Here is a 25,702-nt window from a genome sequence, read left to right as displayed (position 1 = left end):
AAAAATAATGTATCCTAAAAATCATTTACAAAAATAATGACCCATTGACAGTAATAATATAAAATCTGCACCCAACGGGATTTTGATAAACAAATGTAGGACACAATATTAATGTCAGGCGATATGTTTGTCAACAGCATTCTGGCATACAACCAGCTACAGATATATATATATTGAGGTTTGTACATCTTTGTAGAGCACTACTTGCCACCCGTGAGGGAAGCCAGGCGCTGGCAGGGTCCAGTTGATTCTCCGAATAGCCAGATCTTCAGGGAATTTCGGATCTCTGGACTATTGTTGCTGTTACGGTTCTTAGGAAGGATAGCTGTATTTAAAGACTATCGTATTTCACTACTGGAACTGTGTTTTGAGGTATTTTCTTTTAATTTTGGATAAATTCTGACTTCAGCTCAGTATCTTTACAGGAAAAGAATACAAGACACACACACACACACACACACAGGCAGCTATAGGTATGGGCATTTTCTGTATATAATGCACCGAGATATGTCAATAAGGGCTGATGTCAAGAATATATTTTCAGGACAGGAAGTGATGTTATTGTCGTCCTTCTTTGTAAGATGGTTTCAAAGGCAGCTTTTTTTACATTTGTATATCACATTAAAGTTATTGCTTATGTTCTATTTCAATATAAAGGAAACAAAATTGAAGCATACTTACTCTACACCGATTGTTTGGCTCTTAAGTTGAGGACTAACTAAGATCATCAGTATTGAGAAATTAAAGGAAAGTGCAGAATAAAAGGCCTTGGACGCCCATACTGGCCATCACATAATTACATAGCTATAGTAATTTTTTGAAGGAGCACTTGTAAAATGTAAACAAACAATGCCTTTACTCAATATACACTTAGTTTCATAAAAGAGAGCTGCTTTGGGGTGATCGAATGTAAACAATATACTAATAATAATTACATGCAAGTCGACCACAGATATCTTTTTGACAAACTGTCATTTTGCATTGAAGGCTACATATTGTCAGCCAAAGGCATTCCTAAGAAGCTGGTTTGATAGTCTTTCCATTCTGACATATGGCTACTACTCAATCTTATAAAAAGAGTCACTTTTGTAATATTGTCCTATTCCTGGCATGGGTGCTCCCCGGCAGTCCATTTTGCTTCTCCAATGCGGTAGGCAATGATGTCTTCATAGGTAGCTGTTTCTTCAATTTGCAGGCCCTGTAAGAAACAGTCAGTTATAATTCACTATTCAATTGTAGTTTATAAAATGATCACATTTGTTGTTTCATTGTAAATTGAGATCTGCCTCTAACCAGAGATAGGCTATTTTGTATGGAAAATACTAGATGGAGGAATTCTATTTTCTCAAAAGACCAATCAGTCTTTAAACCAAGTGATAATGGCTGGGTGAGGCCTGGATAGAATTCTGACTATGCTAACTATGTTACATAGGAGCCAAAACTTTGGAATGCTATGGATCTCTAACTCCAAGTCAAACATAATTACCTCTGACTTAGAAAACTCTTCAAAATCAAGCTCTTTCAAGAGATTTAACCTAAGACAGCTAGGCCTGCAATGAAAGAATGCTAGGGATGTTGATCCTTTATTCCTGACTGGACGTTACAGCTTGGTTATAACCTTTATTGTAATGCATATGTGCATATATTTTTTCCATTAAGCTACCTGTAATTCTAGCCTTCTGAAGATATTGGATGGTGATAATCAATGATTTATAAAACACTGATATAAACAAATTAATATATTTACCTCGTAGGTATGATCCTCATCAATCTGAACAGGTTTATTGCTCTAAAAAAGGTACAAAAATATTTTAATAAAAGCTTGCAGATTAGTTTCTCGATATAGCAATATATACATTATGATGTATGCAGTAGATAGTACCCTGAAATTACGTTTCTAGCTAAAGCAGTATACATTACACAGTATACTGTATTTAGCATAAATAGTACAGCATATACATACAGTATTGCAGGTGTAATGTATTGACTAGTGCAACAACAAATACAAAACATTCAAATATGCCACTTCTCTCCTAGAGCTGCATGACCTCCACCAACATTTGTCCCGTCAACCCACAGCAGATCAGGCCCTGGATCTCATCATTACTGACCCATCAACGATCACATGCTTACTCCCATTGTAATTGACTGGTCCGGGCTCCTTCCCATACCGCCCAACTAAGCATCACATTATCATCTTCGATCAGAACTCCCTCACCCCACCTGCCCCCAGTAAATATTAGAAGGCTCCCTGAGCCTTTTTCCTTATCTTAGTGGAGGCTTTACTAACGATGATGCCCACGATATTGTACCTTTATATAGCAACAATATCATTGCCTCATCAGTTGAGTTGATATCGTGGCACATTTAAAGTCAAATAATGCCAGAACCATAGCCAACCATTGCTCACACAAAAAGGCAGATTAGTGATCTAGGAAATGGGCGAAACTCCTCTAAATCCCTAAATGTGTACAGAAAATTAAATTCCTAAGAAACAATTACAAGCTTGCTATAACAGGAGCGGCTACTTGACAGTTCGTGAAATCCTTCCAGATTCCTATTCTAGTCTATCTACTTTACCACCTCTGTCGTAATTAACGGTTGCCTATTTCTTCAACTGGTCTCTAAAATCATTTGCTAACTAGATTGTCTCAGCCATAACTAACCAGCTACTTAACCCATGCTCTCAGGGTGAGCAATAGCCAATCACTTTCCCAGATGAGGTCTACAGGGAGGTTACCCTGATCAGTATGTACCATACCAAATATCATCTAGATTGGTTACCTCAGAACATTATTAAAGTAAACTTTCCCCTCTTCATGTTAGAAGTTTATCACACTTATCTCTACAGGGAAAATGTTTCTGACATATGGAAATGTGAACAAATCACCCTCATCCTAAAGATATCAAATATTGACTCTAGCTTACCATCCAGTTTCTAGTCTGTGTTCAACCTCCCATGGGTGAAGAAGGCATTGTAAGACGTGTCACCCTCCTATATCAACTCTGAACATCGTTTCACAGCAATCAATCTGGAGCTGCATCGAGAAAATAACTGTATAGATCTTAGGTGGTGTTCATTGGATTTTGGATGGAGGTTATCTGGGCCTGTTAGTGCTACTGGGTCTCGTAGTGATGTATGACATGATTGAACATGGACAGCTTATATATCAGTACTTGAGCCCTGCATCGGTTTCCGCAGATCTGCATTGAACTGGCATTTCTTTTTCCTTTCCAACAGATCTCAAATGTTTAAGAATTGATGACACACGTCAGCGCTCTCTGCATTGACCTGCAATGTACTCCAGGATTCTGTCTTGAAACCCACCCAGACTGCATCACGAATCTCCTAGCTCAGTCAGCAAAGTTAAAAGTACCTCCATACAATAGGATGTAAACATATTCATATTAAAATATCCTCACTGTGCTACTCAAAGTCAAATCAAGGATGGGTGATACATTTCAGAACCACAAATACAAACAAGCATTGGCATAGCCAATAGGTCTCGCCTTTGGGACCTTATAAGTGTTTAGCCATGCAACACTTGATGTTGGTGCACCAAGGATATTGTGATGGATAACTAAACACTTATAAGGTCCCAAAGGCGAGACCTATTGGCTGTGCCAATGCTTGTTCTTTCATACACCAGATGATTTTTGAATAGTTCAGATTGTTAAATGGATTACCTGTAGGGGTCTGGGTGAGTTCAGGTTGTGGGTGTTTATAACGGGCCAAGAGTGAGAGTTGTGGATGAAGGAAGAGTGAGCTTCTCACAGTGTCTGTCTGTATTCAGAATATATGGTAATCCAAACTTTGCCCCCTCTACAGAGCGCACACAGTGGTGACATGTGCCAGTTGTAATCATGATGATATGAGAAAGTGTGCGAAGCAGGTACCAAGCTGTTGAATTATTGACATGGCGAAAGTAAAACAAAAGCCTTGCAGTGTTTAGAGGTTAATGGGTGAGTATTGTGTGTGGGAGAATGTGAAGTGAAGCAGATGCGAGGAAACGTGCATAATCGGAGTGAAAAGTGGGTGCAGAAGAGAAAAGAGGTAAGGTGTGAAATATGCAGAATCAGAATTTCCGAACAATTTTAGGATTAAAAGGGTGAAAGTGTCTCACAGAGGATGCAAGGGAGAACAGGAGTACTTATGACACTCTGAACAGCATCAACTCTTCCACTGACCTTAGTGATGTTTAATTCACAGACTCATATTTGATCCAGTTAAGAAGCATTGGCAACGCCAGTTGGTCTAGCTTGTTTGAGGCTCACGTCCATTGTTGTGAGATATGTCTGAATGCATTAACAGAAAGCTCATGGGGAGACACTCAAATACTAGTCATGTGGCAAGCTGTGTTAAGTGCAGGATTTTACTGTACATGTTTTAATCCGTGCCTTTAATCACACAGGCCATGCGTCTTGGAAAGGATTATTAGTTGTGCTTCTTTGGCTTGCCCCTTTTAGAAACTCCTCACCTTGTTATGCTACTTAAAGTCTTGCCTTATTCCACTTTCAGCCCTTTTCTTGTCAACTCACCCTCGAAGCTGGACTAAAAGGCAAAATCAATACATGTAGACCAGTGCCTTAGACCGACACATAATAAGGCAAATATTAGATCCAAAACTGTTAAGTCAGGCAAGAAAAATATGTACGTTTTGGAAAATGAGTGGAGCAGGGATACTCAGTGCAGGGAAAAGAAAAAAAAGATTAAAAAAACCTTAATCAAAGTGGTAACTTGGGGAATATTAATAACAGTTAATGTAACTGCCCTCCTATGCTTCCATAAACAATTGCCAGATAATGATTTTGATACCTTTCTGACATGTTCAAATAGTTACTTACTAAGGGCATTATTTTGACGCACCAGCCTGCCCACAAGTAAAGAGAAGACCTCATATAGTAGTGAAAGGATGCAGTTAACATGTTTCTTTCAGTACTATACCGGGCTATGGGGATGGGGGTCTAAAGCCATAGGATTTCGAAAATGCTTTGACAGGCTAGAATGCGCAGAGTAATAGTTGTGGTTGGTAGCTGTGGTAAAGCTGGAGACTAAGTAGCTTCCCCACATGCTGCAGTAGGTATAGATGAAAACACATTAGTTCAGCCTAGCATCTTTGTGGCCGTAAAAGCGAAAGTCATCGCGATCACTCTGAAAGCGAAAGTGATCGCGATGACGCTAGGGATGCGTGCGCAGCAGCGGGGGGAGGGGCGGAGGCAGGGAGCAAGGGAGAGGAAAGACAGATGGTGCACAGGAAAGGCTGATGGCCACGCGTGCACGCACATGTGCGCTCAAGCTTGTAGCCAGCCAACAAATGCCTGGGTAGCACTTTCGAGATACCCTTTACAAAAAGTCGAGCAACAGCGCATGCGCTGTTCTAGGCTCGACCTAAAAAGACTGAGTTTATACTACTATCCCAAAAAGTAAAAGCAACTTTGATCCGGTTCTCCTCAATAAACTGAAAGTTGCTTTTTATCGTCTTCTGTGATTTCACAAGGCCTCCCACCTAATATTCATCTGTGAATGATTCCACATATTAATAAAATAGTTAAATCAAACCACTTCTACCGACAAGCCCACAAAAAATAAATACTGCTACGCTCAATTCTACTACCACCAACAGAAAAAGTGATTCTCGGCAATTTGCATTTGGTGCCTAATGATTCAACAATGATTTTTAAACTAGGTTGTCTCTCCTACAAAGCCTTACACCTAAACATACCAACATATCTCTCTACTGTGTACACAATCTAGTAGGCAGTCAAAGAGGGCGCAGAAGCAAGGAAGCACTTCTGTAGATTACAAGGTCCAAATGCAACATAGGTCCTTCTCTGGAGCAGACATGTCAATTTGTAACTCATTACCTGCAGATTTAAGGAACAACCAATCACTGCTTTCCTTCCGCTAACATTTACAAACTCACCTTCTTGCATGCCTACAGACTCAATTCAGGCGGGAGACTCATGAGTGAGAATCAAAAATAGGTAACCTCGGTATTCGTCAACCCAAGCATTTGGCATCACCTTCGAGGGATCTTTAAAGTACTTTGAGCACCTGTACTTGTTTTATTTCACAGGTTAGTTACGGGAAATTGTAATATTTAGAAGTCATCAGGGCAAACTAATGGGACAGAGAATGGGTGCTCAAAACGGCTAGCTATCCCCTCCCACTTTGCCCATAATTTTATTAATCCTTGGAGCAGGCACATTTAAAGATACACAAATACATGTCAGACTAATTACAGAATAATAGGATAATAGAAAATCTCAGACCTAGCCTTTCTTTCTGTACTCATATTAATGTCATTTTAAGCACTTAAACCAAAACGTCAATTTGACTGCCTGCCCTTTTATGGTTTGTTATGTAATTTCTCGCATGAGTAAAGAGTTTATAATGACGCCCCAACTAACACAAATAATAAGGAATTGAAGTTAATGCCATAAGTAGTACATAATCCGATCTGAAATTATCGCCAGCCAATACAGAAATTGAATACTCAAAAAATACTTATTTGAATAAAGTCTTCATCTGTTATTCTTCTCCAACCATTAGTCTAAATTGGTGCTTATGTTCTCTTTGTTACTTGTCAAGCACTCTAAAGCACATCATTAAGGTATGTGAGACAAATACCTTTAACAAATAAATATAATAAATGAGGCTTCTGTGATCTACAATACCATTATTTTCAGTATTCATTGTTTAATAGACTAACTGCCATAGTTGCAATAGTGAATTCTCCACATGCAAAGTCATACTTAGATGTTATAAGTTGAAGTAAACAAGTGCTTATTTAACTGAAATTAACTTTTGACGCCATGTTAATGGAGAATCCACATTAACATTGAAAGGCCTGTTTTCAACCTTGAATTGCTGTTTGCACAAAATGTTTTTCTCTTTTCCTGCAGATGTTGTAATTTTTCAGAAACCTTCTGTTAGTTTGTGAATAGGCACTTGTTTTGTATTAGACAACTGATAGTGAGGTTCTCACTTGAAGGAGAGGAGAAGACAGGAGGATGATTCATGGGAAGGACTGTCTAAACCGTAAAATGTGAATGATCTATCTTTTCAAGGACTAACTTCTATAGACCATTGTGCAGCCGACAGAAGATGGGGAGTTTACTTATTCCCAGGAACTTACCAAAATCCTATTTGATGTTGCAGAAGAGGAGAAGAAACATGTTACGACTTAGAATGTTGTGTGTTTATGTTAGTGCGTGTCACTAAGACAGAGGGGGGCTGTTCCTTATAGCTTCTTTCATCCACACTTGCTAGGAAACCATGTTTTATTAAATCCTCCAGTTGATATGATTAAAAAATGGTAAAGTAATTGTGGAAAATGTACTCAGGTTAAATGACCCTGCCTTCCTTCCTGTGCTCGGCCTACATGCTTGTCACCTTTTCCTGTGGCTTTCGCCAGGACCATGAATCTCACTTCCTGAGACCACTCCTTACTCTACTTTATAATAAGTGCCAAGTGCTACATAATACGCACTCTGCATGCCAAAGATAAACCATACACCTTCTTGGTGTTTGTTCCAAATCATCTGCAACATAAAAGGGAGATTTAGCTTGCAATATTAGTGGGCACTAAGCAAAATCATGTGCAAATCGTATCAGCCAGGTATTTTTAACCTTTAAAAAAAACCTCCATCTCCTATCCTCCATTATATTGTGGTCTGATATCATTCAGTGCTCCTGTGTAACTCACAGATAGTAGCACGCCCCTTTCCGCAGTGGAACAGGAAGAACCCAATGATGAAGCATGCCACTAAGGAGTAACCCTGGAGGGTGAGGATTAAACTATGAAAAGCATTTTGCTCTTGCCAAAGGGAGGACTAGCCTATCCGTTGGAAAAGGGCTCTCTATTTTGTGTTGGAGAATCCGGCTACAGCCACCAGGATGAAGCCAGCATTTCTCATGAAACCGGGGAACATCACTGAGGAGGAGACAGACATTGTAGTTGCATTTGAGGTGGATCACTACATGATCTGCTTCCATACTACCTTAGTAAAGCACAGATGGTGGCCGTGTGACAGACGGTCACTGGTGGTGTAGGCAAGTACTGTGGGGGATCTCAGGTAGTAGTGGCAAGATAGGAGGAGGAGGTAGATGAAGAAATTCTCCAGGATACAGGGGTCAAAGCTCTTTCTGGAGAAAAACCTGAATCCCATTTCCATCTGACCCTCCTCGAGAAGGATGTCCTCAACACTCTGCACCCTGGCCACCTGCATGGCATACCTCTTACTGGGAACACCAATGTAAGGCCAGGTAAGACCTTAACACTCCTCTCTCCAAAATAATTTTTCTCACAACACTTTTTTCCCCACCTCTCTCTACCCAAATAGGCAGGCATTACACACTTCCCTCATACTAACTCTCTAACACCAGCACTCTTTAGAGAGTGACTAGTTTTGTTCATCTCGACACACTCTTACTTTCTTTCATACAGTCCCTATTACAAGGGTAATGGTTGCAACAACTAGGGTAGTAGTAGTGTCAACTACAGCAGTGTAGCAAACAGGGTCTGTCACCACATGCATCCCTTCAATCCAAACAGGTAAGTCACTATGCCATTAAGGTCATTCCAACATCATAGGGACATTTCACATCTTTCTTAGCTGTGCTTAATGCTGGCATTAATTACTTGTGTTGAAGTATCCTGAGACTGTTCACTCATTTATACATTTTATTCTCATGTAATGGGTCACAAATATGCTTATCCAGTGTATGTTTTATTCTACTTTAACAGTGCTTAATTTGTAAACGAATGCGTACCGGTGCACAAAACTCTGCTCAGAAGACCAGTGTGGGTGCACTCAGTACCAGGGCTGCGTTTTCCCCAATCTATCTCATGCCTCTGTAATCCACTTCCAGACACTCGATGCACCTTTATCGCACTTTTGTAGGTTCCTGATTTCTTCCTTTCCCATCTTTCTCTTCCTCTGTCTTTCTGCTTTTTTTTACCTCTCTTTTTACCTCTCTTACTCTTTGATGCAGAAAAATAAGTGATGGTCCCTAAAAAGGAGTGCCGGTGGCCCCCACTGGCAACCACCATCTCAAATTATGCACTAGACTGCAAAGGTTTTGTGTTTGCATCCCATCCAATACCTGCCATCACCTCTGCTTCTAGTACAGCTCTAATTTTTGGACCAGCCACATACACCAGGTGGATGTTTGAGACTGGTAAGTATACCACCTAATCATTTGTTTTTGTTTTTATAGGAGTCTGGATATGCACAGTAATTACAACTTTATCTTAGTTGATAATTTAAAGGAGAGGACCATGTGTTGTTGATGTACTCTTTATCAAACATTTCGCCAGAACTTCACACTGTTGGTATTGGATGGTCTCATTACTCAGCATGTTTCTGTTGGTGTTTGACTGTCTCATTACTCAGCATATGTTTCTGTTGTCATCTGCAATTATATAATAGGCCCTGGTGCCCACACTATGACCAGCAGCTCAGATGATATCAAGGGACTCCCTGGTATCAGCAATTAAGCCGTGTCTATATAGCTATGTAAACTATATTTGTAAATTATATGAATGGAAATATTGTGCCACAGAGTCTGTATAGTTTGGCTTTCTCAGGAATGTATTACAATTGCGTATATCAATACATAACATTATCTAAATATCAAAGGTAGTAGATTTCATTTAATAATTTATATTTTTAAAACAAAATGGAGGGCAAAGTCATATAAAAAAGTATTGCTTGAGTTAAGGTGGGAAATGGCAACTTAGAAAGGATGTATGGCCAATGAAAAAACATATTGGAAACATCAGTAAGCAAGTTTAGTTACAAGGGTAAAAGTTAAAATATAAGTTAAATTACAGTAGTTTAACAATAAGTCCACAAGATAGCAGACACGGCATGAATTGAAATCAATTCATGAATCAAATACAAATGTCGAGTAAAAACGTAAAGTCTCCCCTCCAACCCAGATGGGTTTCTGAGCAGCTGTTCTGGGTAAAAGTTCCTGGCCACTCTGGGACTCTGACCACAATAAATTCCTCCTCAGATGCTGACAGATGGTAATGCAAAGCAGGATCTGACACCCTGAACACACTGGGGTGGAAACAACTTGTAACGACACATCGGATGACAATACAAGCGGAGAAATGGAGGAGCCAGATTTCAGATGAGAGAAAAGGACTGCTTTCAGAGAGGTCAGGGTACGTAGTAATGTACGCTGGTCAGCTAGCGCCTCTCAGAGGGCGCTCATTTTACCCGTCATTTCTTCACATCAGGAGAGATCACAAGCTGACCATAAACTATTTCCCTCATAGCCTCCTTAAAATAAACAGTTTTGGCATATTCAGAGTGCGTGCGGTGGGTCAAAATGTGGGTGCTTAGGGGTGCCCAGGATGATTGCTTTCCTCAGCTACTGTTCTTCCCTATGGGCACTGAGAGATAAAGCAAGCAGTGCTGCTGTAGACCACATGGTCACGAGGACTCTGGAGTGATGAACAGGATGGCTGCAAGCCTAGATGACAGCAGGGCTGATGGCTAGGACACCACTGTATGATCTTTTGAGGGGCCAGATGGAGCCTCATAATCCACCACCTCCTGCATGTGCTGTCCGTCTCTTCCCCCCTCAGTGGGATCTATAGCCACCGCCCAGAGTCTTTTTGCAGCCAGGCAGGTACACTCCCCCTGCTGGTGATTGGTCCCTCCTCCCTGGTTATTTATATTTCTATTACAGCACACATACCAATGGTCTCTATGGGCTTCCTAAGCATAAAGGTGCAAGCCCAGACAAGTTAACCATAAAGCTGTACTAATAACCAGGTTTTACTACCGAAACAGAGTCGGGAAAGGTTTAGTTTTGCTAGCAGGTGGGCTGGAGTCAAATTCCAAAATTTAGGAGCATTAACTGAGAAGGTCCGTTGATCTCAATATCCTCGAGGGGTTGTAGCACATGGTTCGGCATTTAAGAAACATTGGGCCACTGCTGTACAAATATTCATAAATAATGCCAAGTACTTTTCTTTATTGCCAGCAAATGTAGACGTTACCCTCCATAGTTTACCTGTGGTGGGAACACCCTTTGAAAGTGTGGTTTTAGGCCCACCTCTGGATCCCAAGACAGCCCTAGGGAATAGGTTTATCCTGGTGTCGGTGGGTTATGCCACCCAGTACCCTGAAGTTATACCTCTCAGGACAGTGACTGTGCCTGTGGTGGCCAGGGCAAGACCTGGCTGTTTGAGTAATCACCTCCACGCAGCAGCGAACAGCCCCATTAACTTGAGACCCTCACAAATGATTTGCCACGCTCTATAGATGACTGCTTGATTGATGGGGATATTTACTTGAGTGGAGTTCTCTAATAAGTTAGTGTATGACAGAGGCACAAACTTCATGTTAGCGTCCATGAATGCCATGAAGAATGAGTGTGGGGTTACTTATAAATTGTCCATATCATAAAATCTCCAGACCAATGGGCTACTTGTGAGGGTCAAAAAGACCCTAGAGCGCATGATCAAGAGCCTGCCTGAGCCTTGAGACATAAGTGGGATGTCCTGTTGCCATTTTTTCTGTTTGCATAAAGGGAAAGTGCCACAGAAGGGAGTAGGCTTCGGCCCCCTTTAGCTTCTGTTTGGCGGTCCTGTGAGATAACTTCAAGTCTGAAGGCAGCATGGGAGCAAGCTCCCAAGAAACCTCTACATGATGTTGCCAGTTACATGTTAGCCCTCAGAACCAAGATGGGGCACTGCGTGAAAGAGTCACTGAAAATGTAGAGGCCAGCTTGGAAATTATCAAGCAATGTTAAGAACAGAAGGCCACACTTGTGGAGTACCAATCTGTCTAGAAAGTGTTGGTCATGGAACCCGTATAGCCTGCGCCCTCCAGGAACGTGGACTTGGCCATATGAAGTAAAAGATAGGAAGGGGCGGTCACACACTTGATAGACCTGCAGACTGCCAGCAACCCACTGATAATACTCTATGTGAACAGGTTATAACCACATTTGAGAGGTCCGAAGTGACAAATCTCACGGTGACATATGGTGGTGAGGAGGAGGAAAGTGAACCCCTCCCAGACCTCCTGTCATACAAGGAGCAGAATGAGTCAGTAGAGGGATACGCCCTCTCCCCAACACTGATAGAAAGTCAAGAGAGGGATTGTCACCAGTTGCTGGGCCAGTTTGACTGATTGTTATCCCTTACCCTATGGCTCCCCATTTGGTGTACCCGTGACATTGATTCAGGTAACAGCATGCCTGTCAAAAGCAAGATTTGCAGGCTGTCTGATAAGATGAGAGTCAATATCAAGGATGAGGTTTCCAAAATACTGGAGCTGGGGATGATTTATTTTTTATATATTTATTTGTTTTTTCAGTTATACAACCAAAGACAATTGTTATGCATGTTTATGATAATCACTTATCTCGCAGAGTCAGCAAAAATCAAACTTAACTTTTGTGTGTTACCAACATTTCTTGCAACATGTTCAGTTTCCTTACATTCTATATACGTCATTACAAAATGGTTCACATTTGTACTTGTCTCTGCCGCATTCTTTGACTTATCTTGTGGATCATTTTATTTATTCATTTTCCTTTCACTGTCCTAGCACATAGTATGCCCTGGTGTCTTAACTTACAGCCTTGCTTCCCTTTGACTGCCTAGTGGGCATCTATCGCTACTCCTCAACACCACTTGTTCGTTGGAGGTAACTTTTAAAAGGTTCCCAGATATCTTGGAGCTTGGTGGGAGTAGCTCAACATATATACTATTTTGCTCCTGACAATATGTCATATCTTTAATCCAGTCTTTGAATTTAGGGGCCCTGCCTCTTCCCCATCTACATGCTACTCTCTGTTTTGCCATTAGCAATCCCAATGCAACCTGGTGCTTGAACTGTCCTTCCATTTTGTTCGTGTATCCTAGCAATCCCATCTCTGGGGTCAGTTCAATCTCTCTCTACTTCCGCCCAGTATTTGGCAATAACCGTGCATCACCACGCTAGATGCAAGAAATCCGCTCTTTCCTGTCTACACCTGTCACAAGCGTCATTTTCCCTCAATTTAAATCTGTAGATTTTTGTCGGTGTTTAATACATCCAAAGTAAACATTTAAAATGAATTATTCTCAGTCTGCTACTCGCTGTAATTCTCTCTGTTTGCCTGCAGCAGTGGAGCTGGGGATGATTGAACCCTCCTGTAGTTCCTGGTCCATCAAATGTTGTGTTTGTACCCAAGGCTGCCCCATTGGTTAGAACCTCTAAAAAGAACATCTGCGTGGATTTCAGGGGCCTCAATTTAGTCACCAAGACTGATGTGCACCCCATACTCAGAGCTGATGAGCTCGTTGATGGGTTAGGGACTTCAGAATTCCTCATTACTTTTGACTTGAAGTCATCATATTGGCAGGTTGCTGTAACTGGGGTAGCCAAAGAGCGGTCCACATTTTCCAAACCAGAAAGGCACTTCCAGTTCTGAGTTATGCCCTTTAGGTTGAAGAATGCCCTTGCCACCTTCCAAAGATTGGTAACCTGGGGCCTGACTGGGTGGGAGAACTTCAATGCCACCCACCTGGGTGACATTGTTGTCTTCAGTTCTAGCTGAGAAGACCACCGGTAGAACCTGAAGGAAGTGCTTTAGGACCTACAGTAGGCAGGCTTGACTATCAAAGCCAGTAGATTTCAGATAGGGCAGGGTTCGGAGGTGTACTCGGTCCACCAAGTTGGTGGAGGACATCTCTGGATTCAGACAGACCACAGAACTCTCAGATGGCTGATGTAAATGTGGGGTGAAAATCCTAAACTGTTGAGGTGGTCCATCTCCCTACAGGGCATGGACTTCATGGTTAATCATTGCCCAATGCTGATGGTATTTCCAGATATTTCTACCTTATTGATGATAACTCCCATGGGGTGGTTATTTTCCTTGCTTTCTGCTGAGGTTAGACCCATTAACATCATGTACACCCAGAATTTTTCCGTAACTGTTTTTGCTGACTATAGAACTCTGTGCCAGTGGTAAAGTGCCTGTGCTCCTTTTGTCAACATGATGAAACTAGTGTACCACAATTTTCGTATTTATTTTACTAATAAGTCCATAGTGTGTGGAACAAAATGTACCTAGGGCATGTAAGTTAAAGGTCATTATTGAACTACACCACTCATTGTGCTGTCCACTATAGTGACAGTGTAAATCATGGTTTCAGGCCTACCATTGTAGCCCTAACAAAACCAGCTTTTAAACTGAAATTTGATCTGTCAAACCCTTTTGACAGGCCCAAACCTTTCTTTTAATAGTTAATAAGTCACCCCTTAGTAGGCTTTACTGCCTATAAGGCAGGGTCATGGTATTTAAATGTAGAACATGTAGAAATGTAATGTTACACATCACAAATCCTCACAGGGACTAGACCAATAGGGTATTTTCAGTGTAGCAACACTGGCTGTTCCATAGGAAACCACTGAAATGCAATATTAAATTCAATAATGCTATCTCCGACTAAGAAACACTTAGACATTTCATTCTTGGACACTCTGTAACATTTATTAATGCCCATTTAATTAAAGTCTGATTTTTCATAAATATTGCAAATATTTGTATTAATCTCTCTGACGTACTGGTGGAGCAAGGGGCTTCTAAATAAGCACCTGGGTGCTTAACCCTAAATGAGGTGTGGAATACTACTCCCAGAGCATTCAAAGGCTTGGATGTGGAGAGGTGTTTGTGTTCCTCTGGTAAAATGATCATTTGGGCAGTGCCCAAAAACATAACGCCCTTCAAAGGGGGCTCCTTTGTCAGAGGTAGATGTCATATGACACCTGCACTGGCCTCTTATTTGTTCCCCTAGTCAACCAGGCTCTAAACATAGTGGGTAGGGAGGTGCTCCCCGAACTGGTCTGAAGTGATCACAGGGTAGCATTGCTCATTTCCCTGGCCACCCCTCTACAGCGGGCACACAGGCTCTGTACAAGAGAAGAGTTACACCATCTTCGATTTAGGAAAGAGAGATACTGTGGGATTGTTTGCAGTAGAGCACCCAGGAAATGCTGCAAAAGTGGGTAGGTTAACACAGGGAACTTTTACCCTTTGATTATGAAGGAGCCAGGAGTCACTCCCACCCACAAGCTGGTGTCAGGCATTACTATTGCATCCCCAGTACCCTCCACACATCACTGCTGGATCCGAGGAAGGTGAGTAGATTACCGAACATCTATTGGAGACTTGAGAAGACCCTTGAAGGACTCAAAGTGCAAACGTAGAAATCTTCACCAGGCGAAGGAGCCAAAAGTATCTGGCCAGCGATATTCAAATTTATCCAGCTCTGAGCTTTCCAGCCAAAAACCAATAGCTTCACCGGTACTTGTCCGATGGCTATCTGACCTCTTAAAACCCCACTGAAGATTGTAAGATTCAATTTTTGTGAATAAGTATCAGGTTAAATCCTTTGACTGAGTTGAACTGATGGTGTATAGGACCTGCACTCCTTTGTAGTTGGCCTCCAATCGTGCCTAGGTCCCAATCTACAGAAACCACTTGAGACTGGTAGACGATTAATTCTTTTTGCTGCTATTTATATTTAAAATTTAGAAATCATATTTCCAGTTCCCCTTATTGGATTGTTGTGGTTTTGTTTGGGGATTTTTCTTGTATTGTGTTTTGACTTTATTACTTTTTGGGTGCTACAAAAATACTTGCCTCTAATGTAAGCCTGTCTCTGTGCCACAGCTACCAGGGGTTTGAGCTCAAGTTAATTTGATGACTTTAGTGGCTCACCGTGACAAAGATTGTGATTATTACTTGAAGTGAGAAGTTACTCCCTCAACTAACATTTTCATTTCCTACAGGATTCTTCCAGCTACCTAGACATGCAGATGATGAATTGGTTTTTGGGGTGTTATCGGAGAGGGAGAAGATGAGCTTGATATCGTCAACATATGAGATGATGCTGAATCTGTGGATTTGGGTCATGTTGGCAAGCAGTAAACAGCCTTGGGCTGAGTGATGATCCTTGGGGACTCCTTAGATTAGGTTGATGGCAGCAGAGGTGTATGGTGTCAGGCTAACTTACTGGCTGTGTCCAGTGAGGAAGGAGCCGGTCCATCGAATAGCCAATCCAAATATGCCGGCTTTGTGGAGGGGTTGGATGAGTATGGGATGGGAGACGATGTTGAAAGCAGCTGTGAGGTCACGTAAGAGGAAGGTTGTGGTGTCTTCTCTGTCCACGATCTGGCAGATGTTGTCAGTTGTGGCAATAAGGGTGTTCTCATGCTGTTGGACATGAATCTGGCTTGAGAGGGGTCGAGAAGGTGGTTTTTGTTGAAGTGGTTGGCTAGGTGTTTGTTAATAAGTTATTCCATGATTTTGGCAGTGTGGGGAAGACGGGTTTGGTGGCTCAGTGGACTAATGCATCCACTGCAGGGGCCTGTGTTTGACGTCATGGTCACTGGTTCAAATCCTGGTCGGTCCACTCAGCCTTTCATCTATCTGAGGTCGTTAAAATGAGTACCATTGAGTTGGGTAACAATAAACATCTGTTATTCAGCGATAAGATGCCTAAGGGTGAACGTGTGCTTTACAAATACACGTTATGTTATGGGGAAGCAAGGAGACTAGTGAGTAGTTTATCAGAGTCTTTGGGTGTGTTGAGGGTTGGTCAGAATGAGAAGTATAGTTGTGTGTTTCCAGGCGTCAAGGAAGGTGGCTGTGGGGAGGGAGCTGTTGAGTATCGGGCGAGTGCAACAAATATGGGGTCAAGTTCTTCAAAGATGGGCATAGACTTCAGGTGTATAGAGTACATTGTTAATGTGATTTCTATCATGGTGATTGTGGGCCAGCAGGTTATTTCGGTTTCTGGGGTATTGGTCTCACCGCATTAGAGGACGGCAAGGGTGGATCGATGGTGTTCGGTTGGAAAGCGAAGTTGTTGCGGATCTTTTTGCTTAAGTATTGGGAGAGTTTGGTCCAGAAGTTCGGTGATAGGGTGACGTTTGTGAAGGTGGCTGTGGGTAGGGGAAATCTTTCATTACAGCAAAGATTTCTTTGGCCTTGTTGGACCGGTTGTTGATTCCTCACCCAGTCATGATATTTTGTTCAATTTAGGTTGCTAATGGTAGGATCAGAGGGCCGATTTGTAGGTGCTTTTGTCATTTTCTCCTGGGTGTGTCTCCATCAATGTTCGAGTTCCTTGCAATGGCGTCTGATAAGTCTCAGTTTTTCTATGTACCAGCTTGCTTGTGGTCTGGTCCTTGGGGTGGTGATGGTTTTGAATAGGTCTAAGATGCCTGCCTGTTCAGGAGGTGATCCAGGCATTGAAGTTGGTGATGAAATGTGAGAGGTTGTTGTGTTGCTGTGGGTGGTGGGTTTGGAGCTCTGTGGTCCATGCTTCATCAGGGATCCTGTTCCAGTTGCTTTGGGTGGTTTATAGGACTTGTTTTCGCATTTACAAGTATGATCAGGTCAAAGCGTGCAAGGGAGTCGTTGGTCCAGGTAAAAGCAGTGGGTTTGTTCACCAACCCACCAAGAAGGTCTCTATGGTCTTCTAGATACAGGTGCTGAAGTTGAGCGCCAGCGGGGAGATGAGGTTCAAGATTGTGTTGCTTAAGTTGCTCCGGGCGGTCAGTAGAGTATGGCTCCTCCCAGAGTGATGTTGCTGCAGATGCATAGTTTAAAGACAGGTGTTCCAGGAGGTAGCTGAAGTTTGTGGATGATATGGAACATGGAATATTGCTGCTGAGATGACGGGAGCTGATGTTGGGCTCAACCAGGTTTTGCTCAGGAAGAGATGACCCAGGAAGAGGTCCGAGATTTTTGTGGCATGTCTAATGAATGAGCAGGTGCAGAGAAGAAGGCAGATCAAAGAGGGGTGTGTGTTGTGCAAGGGGTGTTGCACAAGGTTTGGTTGTGAGCATCTGGTGGGGGCTGGGACAGTTGCAGTGACACGCCAGGTGGCAGAGGAGAACACACCTTCCGGGTTGGCGGGAGAGGCATGGGAGCCACATGTTGAGTGTCTTATGCTGTTCAGTGCACAGAGGTCCGGGCTGTATAGCAAGAGGGGCTGTAATGGGTGGCGGAGAACCTGAATTCCTTTTGCTCGGTACAGGCAGGACTCAGACATGCACATATGGCTTCTCTGTGGACCCTCTGTGCTCCAACGCTGTAACTGCCATTAAGTAGTCGAGGTGAAGGAGCTCCAGGGGGAGGTGTATGGGGCTGGGAGTGACAGGAGCGAGTGCTGGGAATGCAGTTGAGTGTGCGAGGCGGCAAGGGTAAAGGCAACACAGCTCCACAGAGGTGAAGGTTGTAAAACAAGCAATTTGCAATGCAATAGGTCTCGCATTTATGCGACTTTAAGCTACTGGCATTGTAAATGACAATGCCTTTTATTTATGTTTTAAAAAACAAAACATAAAAGGCATTTTCATTTACAATGCCAATAGCTGAAAATTGCATAAATGCAAGACCTATTGCATTGTACAACAAGCATTTCTACCTACCCATAGAAGTGAAATCTTATTCCACAGCAACCAGCAGCTGTGAGCAGATGCCTTCTTCCGGTTCTGACGGCTATGGAGTGCTGCATGAGGTCACATAATTTGCCTTTTGTTGCCACATAATTTATCCAACCTTGCTGTATAATTTGGATTTTTCCTCTTCTCCTGCCTCCTAATGCCCGTTGCTTTGGATATGGGAGACCTAGGGGCCCCTGTTTACATTCTGCGAGCAGGGCATCATTTTGGGTAAATCCGCAGATGGGTTGGGTACGTTACCGTACAGTTCTGGATTGTATTACCCAGTATTGTATAGTGTTGTGTCATTTTGTACGGAGTTCTGCAGTGCACATCTTGGTCAGACCGCACCCAGGTACGTGTGCAGGCCTCACACACATATTTCTAGTGACGTAACTATAATTTTGACTGCATTTGTCAAGATAACATTAAAGTTGGGAGACGGCATGTTGTGGTGTTCTCACCTTCCTGCCTTGTTAATCTGCACTTAGGTCATATTAGAATCTGCCGAATGCAATAAAGAATCTTATGTATGTAATAATTGTTCCATGTAGAACTAGTGGTAACTAGGACAGAGTGTCAGTTGATGCTCCGGCCTGCTTATTGATGGATGGGATCTTCTTATGAGAATAAACTTACAACAGCCTTCCTGTATCCAGACTTTTATTTCAGGAATGCTTCACTGGTGTAATTTTCCACCATTCCTAAGAAGTTCATGAATTCACTTTTGTTAGTGGGTGAACTCATATTTTGAATAGTATTAGCTAAATCACTTTTAGGTCTGACACTATCACCAGTTATATTGTGGCACAAATCATTTATGGATTTAGCTCTAAACTTACATTTTTCCAATTTAATAGTAAGATTGTATTCACACAATATTTTTAGAACCAATCTTAATCGAGAATCATGTTCATCATCAGTGTCTCCAAATACAAGAATGTCATCTTGATATATACATACTCCAGTAAGATCTTTAAGGACACTCTCCATGACCCTTTGGAACACAGACGAGGCTGAAACTAAGCCAAATGGCATCCGAATAAATCTAAATGCACTAAAAGGCGTTATGAATGATGTGAAGTCCCTACACGATTCCTCTAACTCAATCTGATGATAGGCAGAAGTGAGGTCGATTGTGCTAAATACCTTTGCCCCACCAAGAAGAACCAATAACTCTGTAATGTTTGGTAAGGAATAACGATCCACTACCACACACTTATTTAGTTGCCTCAAGTCGATGCACAGACGTAAGTCTCCATTAGATTTTCTGGCAGCAACTACTGGGGCCAACCATTCGGTACATTTCACTTCTTCACTGATTCCCCAATTTGTTAATTTACCGATTTCTTCCCTCACTGAAAGAGGCACACTTCTCACTTTACAACATACAGCTGTAGAATTATCCTTCAATCTAATTTTGTGTTGATATCCTTTTAAACACCCCAACCCTTTCCTGAAAACACTAGGAAATTATTTCTTTATATCCTGTATAAATTCATTGTCACCAGAATTCACCACAGAGTACACCATATCTCTAATTTGGATAGGAGGATCAGCATTGGGATCAAGGAACACACCTAGATCACCCTGGTGAAGCCAACTAATAATACTATCTCCCCTCTTAGATACATACATTTTTCCTGATACCAATCTGTTTTTATACTCATTGAGACCAACAAAATACCCATGCAACTTAATGGGCTCACCCCCATAAGCTAAGGGTGTAATGTCAGGTTTCCTTAAGTGAAATTTTGTTTTTTAACATCTTAAGATAAAACTCATTAGAGACAATAGTGATCTTGGCACCGGACTCAAACAAGACTCTGGTGCTCTCCCATTCGATGGTAATACTATCAAAGGGACAAGATTTTTTTACCAGATCCACTTTGAACCTGAACAATGATTTGCCCACACTCAAATTCATCAGGACTTGTTTCCGCATTGTCGCCTTCGTAAACCTCCAGCTTTTTAACTCTGGGAAGTGATTTGCTTTTGCACATAAAATGAGAATGACCTTTTCACTTGCATTTAGTACAGGTTTGACTCAATGCTGGGCATTTCTTATCATTTGCGAGATGACCTACTTTACCACATCTGTAGCATCTCCTCTCCACCAATTTTCCTTTAAATTCTTCGACAGAAGAATTATTTTTACTTTTTTAAACCCTTTCTGGTTTTTATTTATAACTACATGTACCATAAGATCCTTCTCACTGTCCTTTTGTATCACTGCAACACATTTCAACGAGTGTTCAATTCTTTTAGCTACAGTAGGAACTTCATCTAGAGTAGGTTCGTCACGTAAACAAAGTTCTTCCCTAACCTTTTCCATGTTGCACCCAAACAAACTGATCACGGATGCGTTCATCAGACAAATTATCAAATGTGCATGAAGAGGCGAGTTTTCTTAAGTGAGTCACATACCCCTCAACAGTTTCTTCCTCTCCTTGCATCCTTTTTGCAAATTGATATCTTTCGAAGATAGTGCTCACCTTAGGAAAATAGTGTTTTTTTACACAAATGTCATAATCATTCAGATCCCTGGCCTCTGCCCGAGATAGATCAGGTAGATGATCAAATACATCTTGCCCCTCTGATCCTAAGCAATGAAGAAGCAAAGAGGATTTCCTCTCTGAACTAAGAGAAGGACCACAGACTCTGGCATACCTATCAAATACCACTTTCCATTTTTTCCTTTGTATGGGAGGAACTCAATAACTGGACAAAAAGAAAGGAGCAGCAGTAACGTTTTGCATGCTATAATGTTAATAATCTAATAATTTCACACTAGAAATTATGAAACGTATTCTAAACAGGTGTCAAGTATCATGTAATGAAATTACACATACATTTATTATATTAAAGATAAATCACCAAAATATTACCACATTTGCAGATCACGCACAATGTATCTATAATAAATACACACTGTACAACAATTTATATAAAAGTTCAAGAAATAATCAGCATGTCACTGATGTAACAGAAGAAACATGCAGCGTGAAAACCAAATAAATGTGTGTGCTATGGTGTGCATGTCACCGAAGTAACTGAAGAATCTTGCAGCGTAAAACACATAACAGTGTCCTCATCACTGAGTAACACGCAATATTTTTTTAACACCAAATAACAGTGTGAGCTATGGTGTGCGTGTCACCGAAGTAATTGAAGAATCGTGCAGCGTTAAAACCAAATTACAGTGTGCGTGTCACTGAGGTAACATTCAATGTTTTAAACACCAGATAACAGTGTGCGCGTCACTGAATTGACACGCAGCGTCTTTAACATCAATTAACAGTGTTCGTGTCATGGAGGTAACACGCAGTGTCTTCCACGCTGCTGGGAAACACCACCGAAATGGAAACAAAGAGTCTTTCCTTGGTTACCAAGCCACGCCAAGCAAGTGAAGAAATCCTCCCAAGATGGCCGCTACGCACACTCACGTTACATACAGATGTGTGACGTAGCCAAGGTGATGATGAAGCTTTGCAATCAAGAAGCGAACAATGGAGTTGTGGGAGCTGAATTCACCGCGCTTGTTGGTCTCTGCCTGCCATTACCGGGACCCCAATCACAAGGAGGCTTCACGGCACACGTCGCCAGCGAGATTTTGCGCCAGGAGGCGCTTATCTGCCAGCAAAGGCTCCCGCAGCCTGGGAGCTGAATTCACAGCGCTTGTTGGTCTCTGCCTGTCATTACCGGGACCACAATCACCAGGGGGCATCGCGACACACGCCGCCAGCGAGATTTCGCGCCAGGAGGCGCTTATCTGCCAGCAAGGGCTCCCACAGCGCCAGTCCGCAGCCGATCGAGGCCGGGCTGGGCCCCCCCTCTTGGCCTGTAGTCCTGGGATTCCTGCATACCAAAGTCTACGGTGATTACGGTGTTCCAAGTCGACGGAGGAGCCTGCTACTTTTTTGAGTGACATTACCTGCGACTCAGGAGGTAGGCGTGTGCAGTGTGGTGGACTGGGCTTGTCTCATAACTGTTCCATATAGATAACACCCAAATAACTTTGCTTGCGGGTCCTTCCCTGTCCAGAGGGCTTATCCAGTTACTTGCCTACATCTTATATTAGAATCTTATGTATGTAATAAAGAATCTTATGTATGTAATAATTGTTCCATGTAGAACTAGTGGTAACTGGGGCAGAGTGTCAGTTGATGCTCCTGCCTGCTAACTGATGGATGGGATCTTCTTAAGAGAATAAACTTAAAACAACAGCCTTCCTGTATCCAGACTTTTATTTCAGGAATGCTTCACATGTTTAGGTTGCTGTTGCCATTTTCATTTGTGCAGATCCACCGAGAGAAGTCACATTTAAAGGGGTGTCAGAAAAGTGCTCATTTACTAATTAATACCGGTGACAAATGTGCAAATTTATTTTTAAACTTTGTTGTTTTTTTGTAATTGCATCTATCAATCTATCAAGATAACTAAATTTTAACAGTTTATTGTAACACTAATTTCTCAAATACCACTAACCACATTTATGCAAAACAAGTGAGAGGAAAGGGTAAGATGACAAAGAGAGAAGGTAGAGTCGAGAGGAAGGGAGAACACATGGATGATGGAAGGGCAGTTGAGTAGAACAGTCTCTCGGTACCAAGAGTGAACGAAGGAGGGGAATGAAGGTGGGGTAAGAATGGAATGACTGAGGGAAAGGAGGAAGGGAAAAGACGGAGGTACGGATGGTGACTGAAAGAGAGGGAAGGGGTAGGCATAATGCATTAGGGAGAGGGAAAAGTGAAGGAAGGCGCTGTTATGGGTGCGTCAGACAGTGAAGTGAAAAAGAGACGAATGGAATAGCGGAGAAAGGGAGGAGAGAGGAAATGGCAAAGGAAGGAAGAGATGGGGGCTGGGAAGAGGCGTGAGAATGGAGTGGCAGAAGGAGGGGCGAGTCAAAAGTAGAAATCATCGTGTGACAGATAAGGAGAAATTCCACACTTCGAAAAAATCTTTGTCGATTTGTGAGAGAGAACTGTTTTGGCACATATGACAGCTGTGTACGGTTGTGACACGGTTGTGACACACAAGAGGTCTAAACTCTCCCGTGCGTCTGAAGCGGGTGCAGTACCTGGAAATGTCTCAGGCTGCGCCGGCACTTAAATGCCCCCACATCCTGCCAAAAACAGCATTATTGTAATCTGGTGCTCTTGTCAAGCACTTTAGTGCGGTAAACAGACAGAATATCGAGTTTTTTATTTTGACCTGCACTAATATCGAGTGCAGAATATCGAGATACAAAAATATCGACTATCAGAATATCGTTGTAAAGAATATTGTGTCTAAGGTAAGTAATATCGTTTTTAACAATATCGAAGTTATTAATATCATTTAAAAAAATATCAAAGTCATTAATATTGTTTGCAAAAATATAGTTGTTAAAAATATAGTTTTTTTTAGTTAGTGTTATGTATTTTATTATGCATTTTAAATGTATGCGTTTTATTTTTTTTCTTAGTATTGCATTTTGTTTTCTAATATATGTGTTACATTTTTAGAAGTTATTAATTTTCTTTAAGTACATTTTGCTTTTTAGTTCCGTAGCGGGTTGTGGGTTTAGAGGGGAATAGGGTGGGAAGTAATGTAATTATAATTAATTAATATTTTTTATTAATTCATATTTATGTAGTTAATATTTTGTATTGTTAATTGTGGCAATTCATTTATTATTAACTATTCATTAATTGGTTGTTAATTATTAATTAATTGGTAATTATTTTAATTGTGTCATGTTTTAGAAGCGGTTGTGGGTTGATAGGGGAGTAGGGTGGGAAGTAATTTAATTTTAATACATTTTAAAATATTTTTATTATAAAATGTAGTTGTTATTTTATGTTATTTGTGTCAATTTTTTACCATTTTTTTTATTTTACTTGTTAATTGTTATTAATTAATTGTTAATTAATTATGGTAATTGTGTCATGTTTTTCAACATTGGTCTCATTTATAGGGGATTATGGTGGGAGCTAAATTATTTATAATTAATTATTTGTTCAATTAATGCTAATTAATTAATTACAATTAAATATGCACATTGTGGAATAATTTTGCTGTCTGAGTTGTGGGGTTTATAGTTTTAAATTTTGGGAAGAAATTAAAAAAAAATTAATTTATGATTTGATGTTAATTGTTATTATTTATCAATGTAAAACTAGTAACGGAAATTGTGTAAAAAAATTAAATGTGTGTTTTGGTGTTTATTGGTGTAGAGGGTGGAAAGTAATTTAGTTTAAATAAATGAAACATTAGTTGATTATTAATATTTATTTATTAATTGCTAAATATTTTTGGTGTGGGAATAGTAATTTATTCCCCTCCGCTATCCAACACTTTCCCTACTGTTGCACTCGTTGGAGTGGGAATAGTAATTTTGACCTCTTTGCTATCCAACACTTTCCCTACTGTGCACTCCTTGGAGTGGGAATAGTAATTTAAATGTCTCCGCTATCCAATACTTTCCCTACTGTTGCAGTTGCTGGAGTGGGAATAGTAATTTTTCCACTTTGCTATCCAACACTTTCCCTACTATTGCACTCACTGGATTGGGAATAGTAAATAATTTCCCTCCGCTATCCAACACTTTCCCTACTGTTGCACTCACTGGAGTGGGAATAGTAATTTTACCTCTCCACTATCCAGCACTTTCCCTACTGTTGCACTCGCTGGAGTGGGAATAGTAATTTTTTCCCCTCCACTATCCAACACTTTCCCTACTGTTGCACTGCCTGGCGTGGAAATAGTAACTTTATGCTCTACGCTATCCAACACTTTCCCTACTGTTGCACTTATTGGAGTGGGAATAGTAATTGTATCCCCTTCGCTATCCTGCACTTTCCCTACTGTTGCACTTGCTGGAGTGGGAATAGTAAATTATTTTCTTTCGCTATCCAACACTTTCCCTACTGCTGCACTTGCTGGAGTGGGAATAGTAATTTTCACCCCTCCGCTAGCCAACATTTTCCCTACTGTTGCACTCCCTAGAGTGGGAATAGTAATTTTATCCCCTCCACTATCCTGCACTTTCCCTACTGTTGCACTTGCTGGAGTGGGAATAGTAAATTATTCCCCTCTGCTATCCAACACTTTCCCTAGTTCTTCATTCATTGGAGTGGCAATAGTAAATTATTCCCCTCCGCTATCCAACACTTTCCCTACTGTTGCACTCGTCGGAGTGGGAATACTAATTTTGACCTCTTTGCTATCCAACACTTTCCCTACT

At 41.4% G+C, this 25,702-nt stretch overlaps 1 protein-coding gene across 1 annotated transcript in view; it reads right to left on the bottom strand.

Moving 5' to 3' along the window:
• Positions 1 to 365: 365 nt before the first annotated feature.
• The window catches only part of CD79B (CD79b molecule), a 275,348-nt gene continuing 250,011 nt past the window's right edge, over positions 366 to 25,702 (bottom strand). Inside the window, exons 5-6 of the mRNA XM_085642716.1 lie at positions 1,748 to 1,789; positions 366 to 1,198 (exon numbers count right to left, since the gene is read on the bottom strand). Coding sequence (XP_085498842.1) covers positions 1,100 to 1,198; positions 1,748 to 1,789 — 141 coding nt within the window. The 3' untranslated portion in view covers positions 366 to 1,099. The remainder of the gene's footprint in view (positions 1,199 to 1,747; positions 1,790 to 25,702) is intronic.

This window comes from Triturus cristatus, chromosome 1_1 (assembly GCF_964204655.1).
Source record: "Triturus cristatus chromosome 1_1, aTriCri1.1, whole genome shotgun sequence".
Taxonomy (NCBI): Eukaryota; Metazoa; Chordata; class Amphibia; order Caudata; family Salamandridae; genus Triturus; species Triturus cristatus.
The sequence above is the reverse complement of the archived record's forward strand: the minus strand, read 5'-3'. Positions and strand labels throughout refer to the sequence as shown.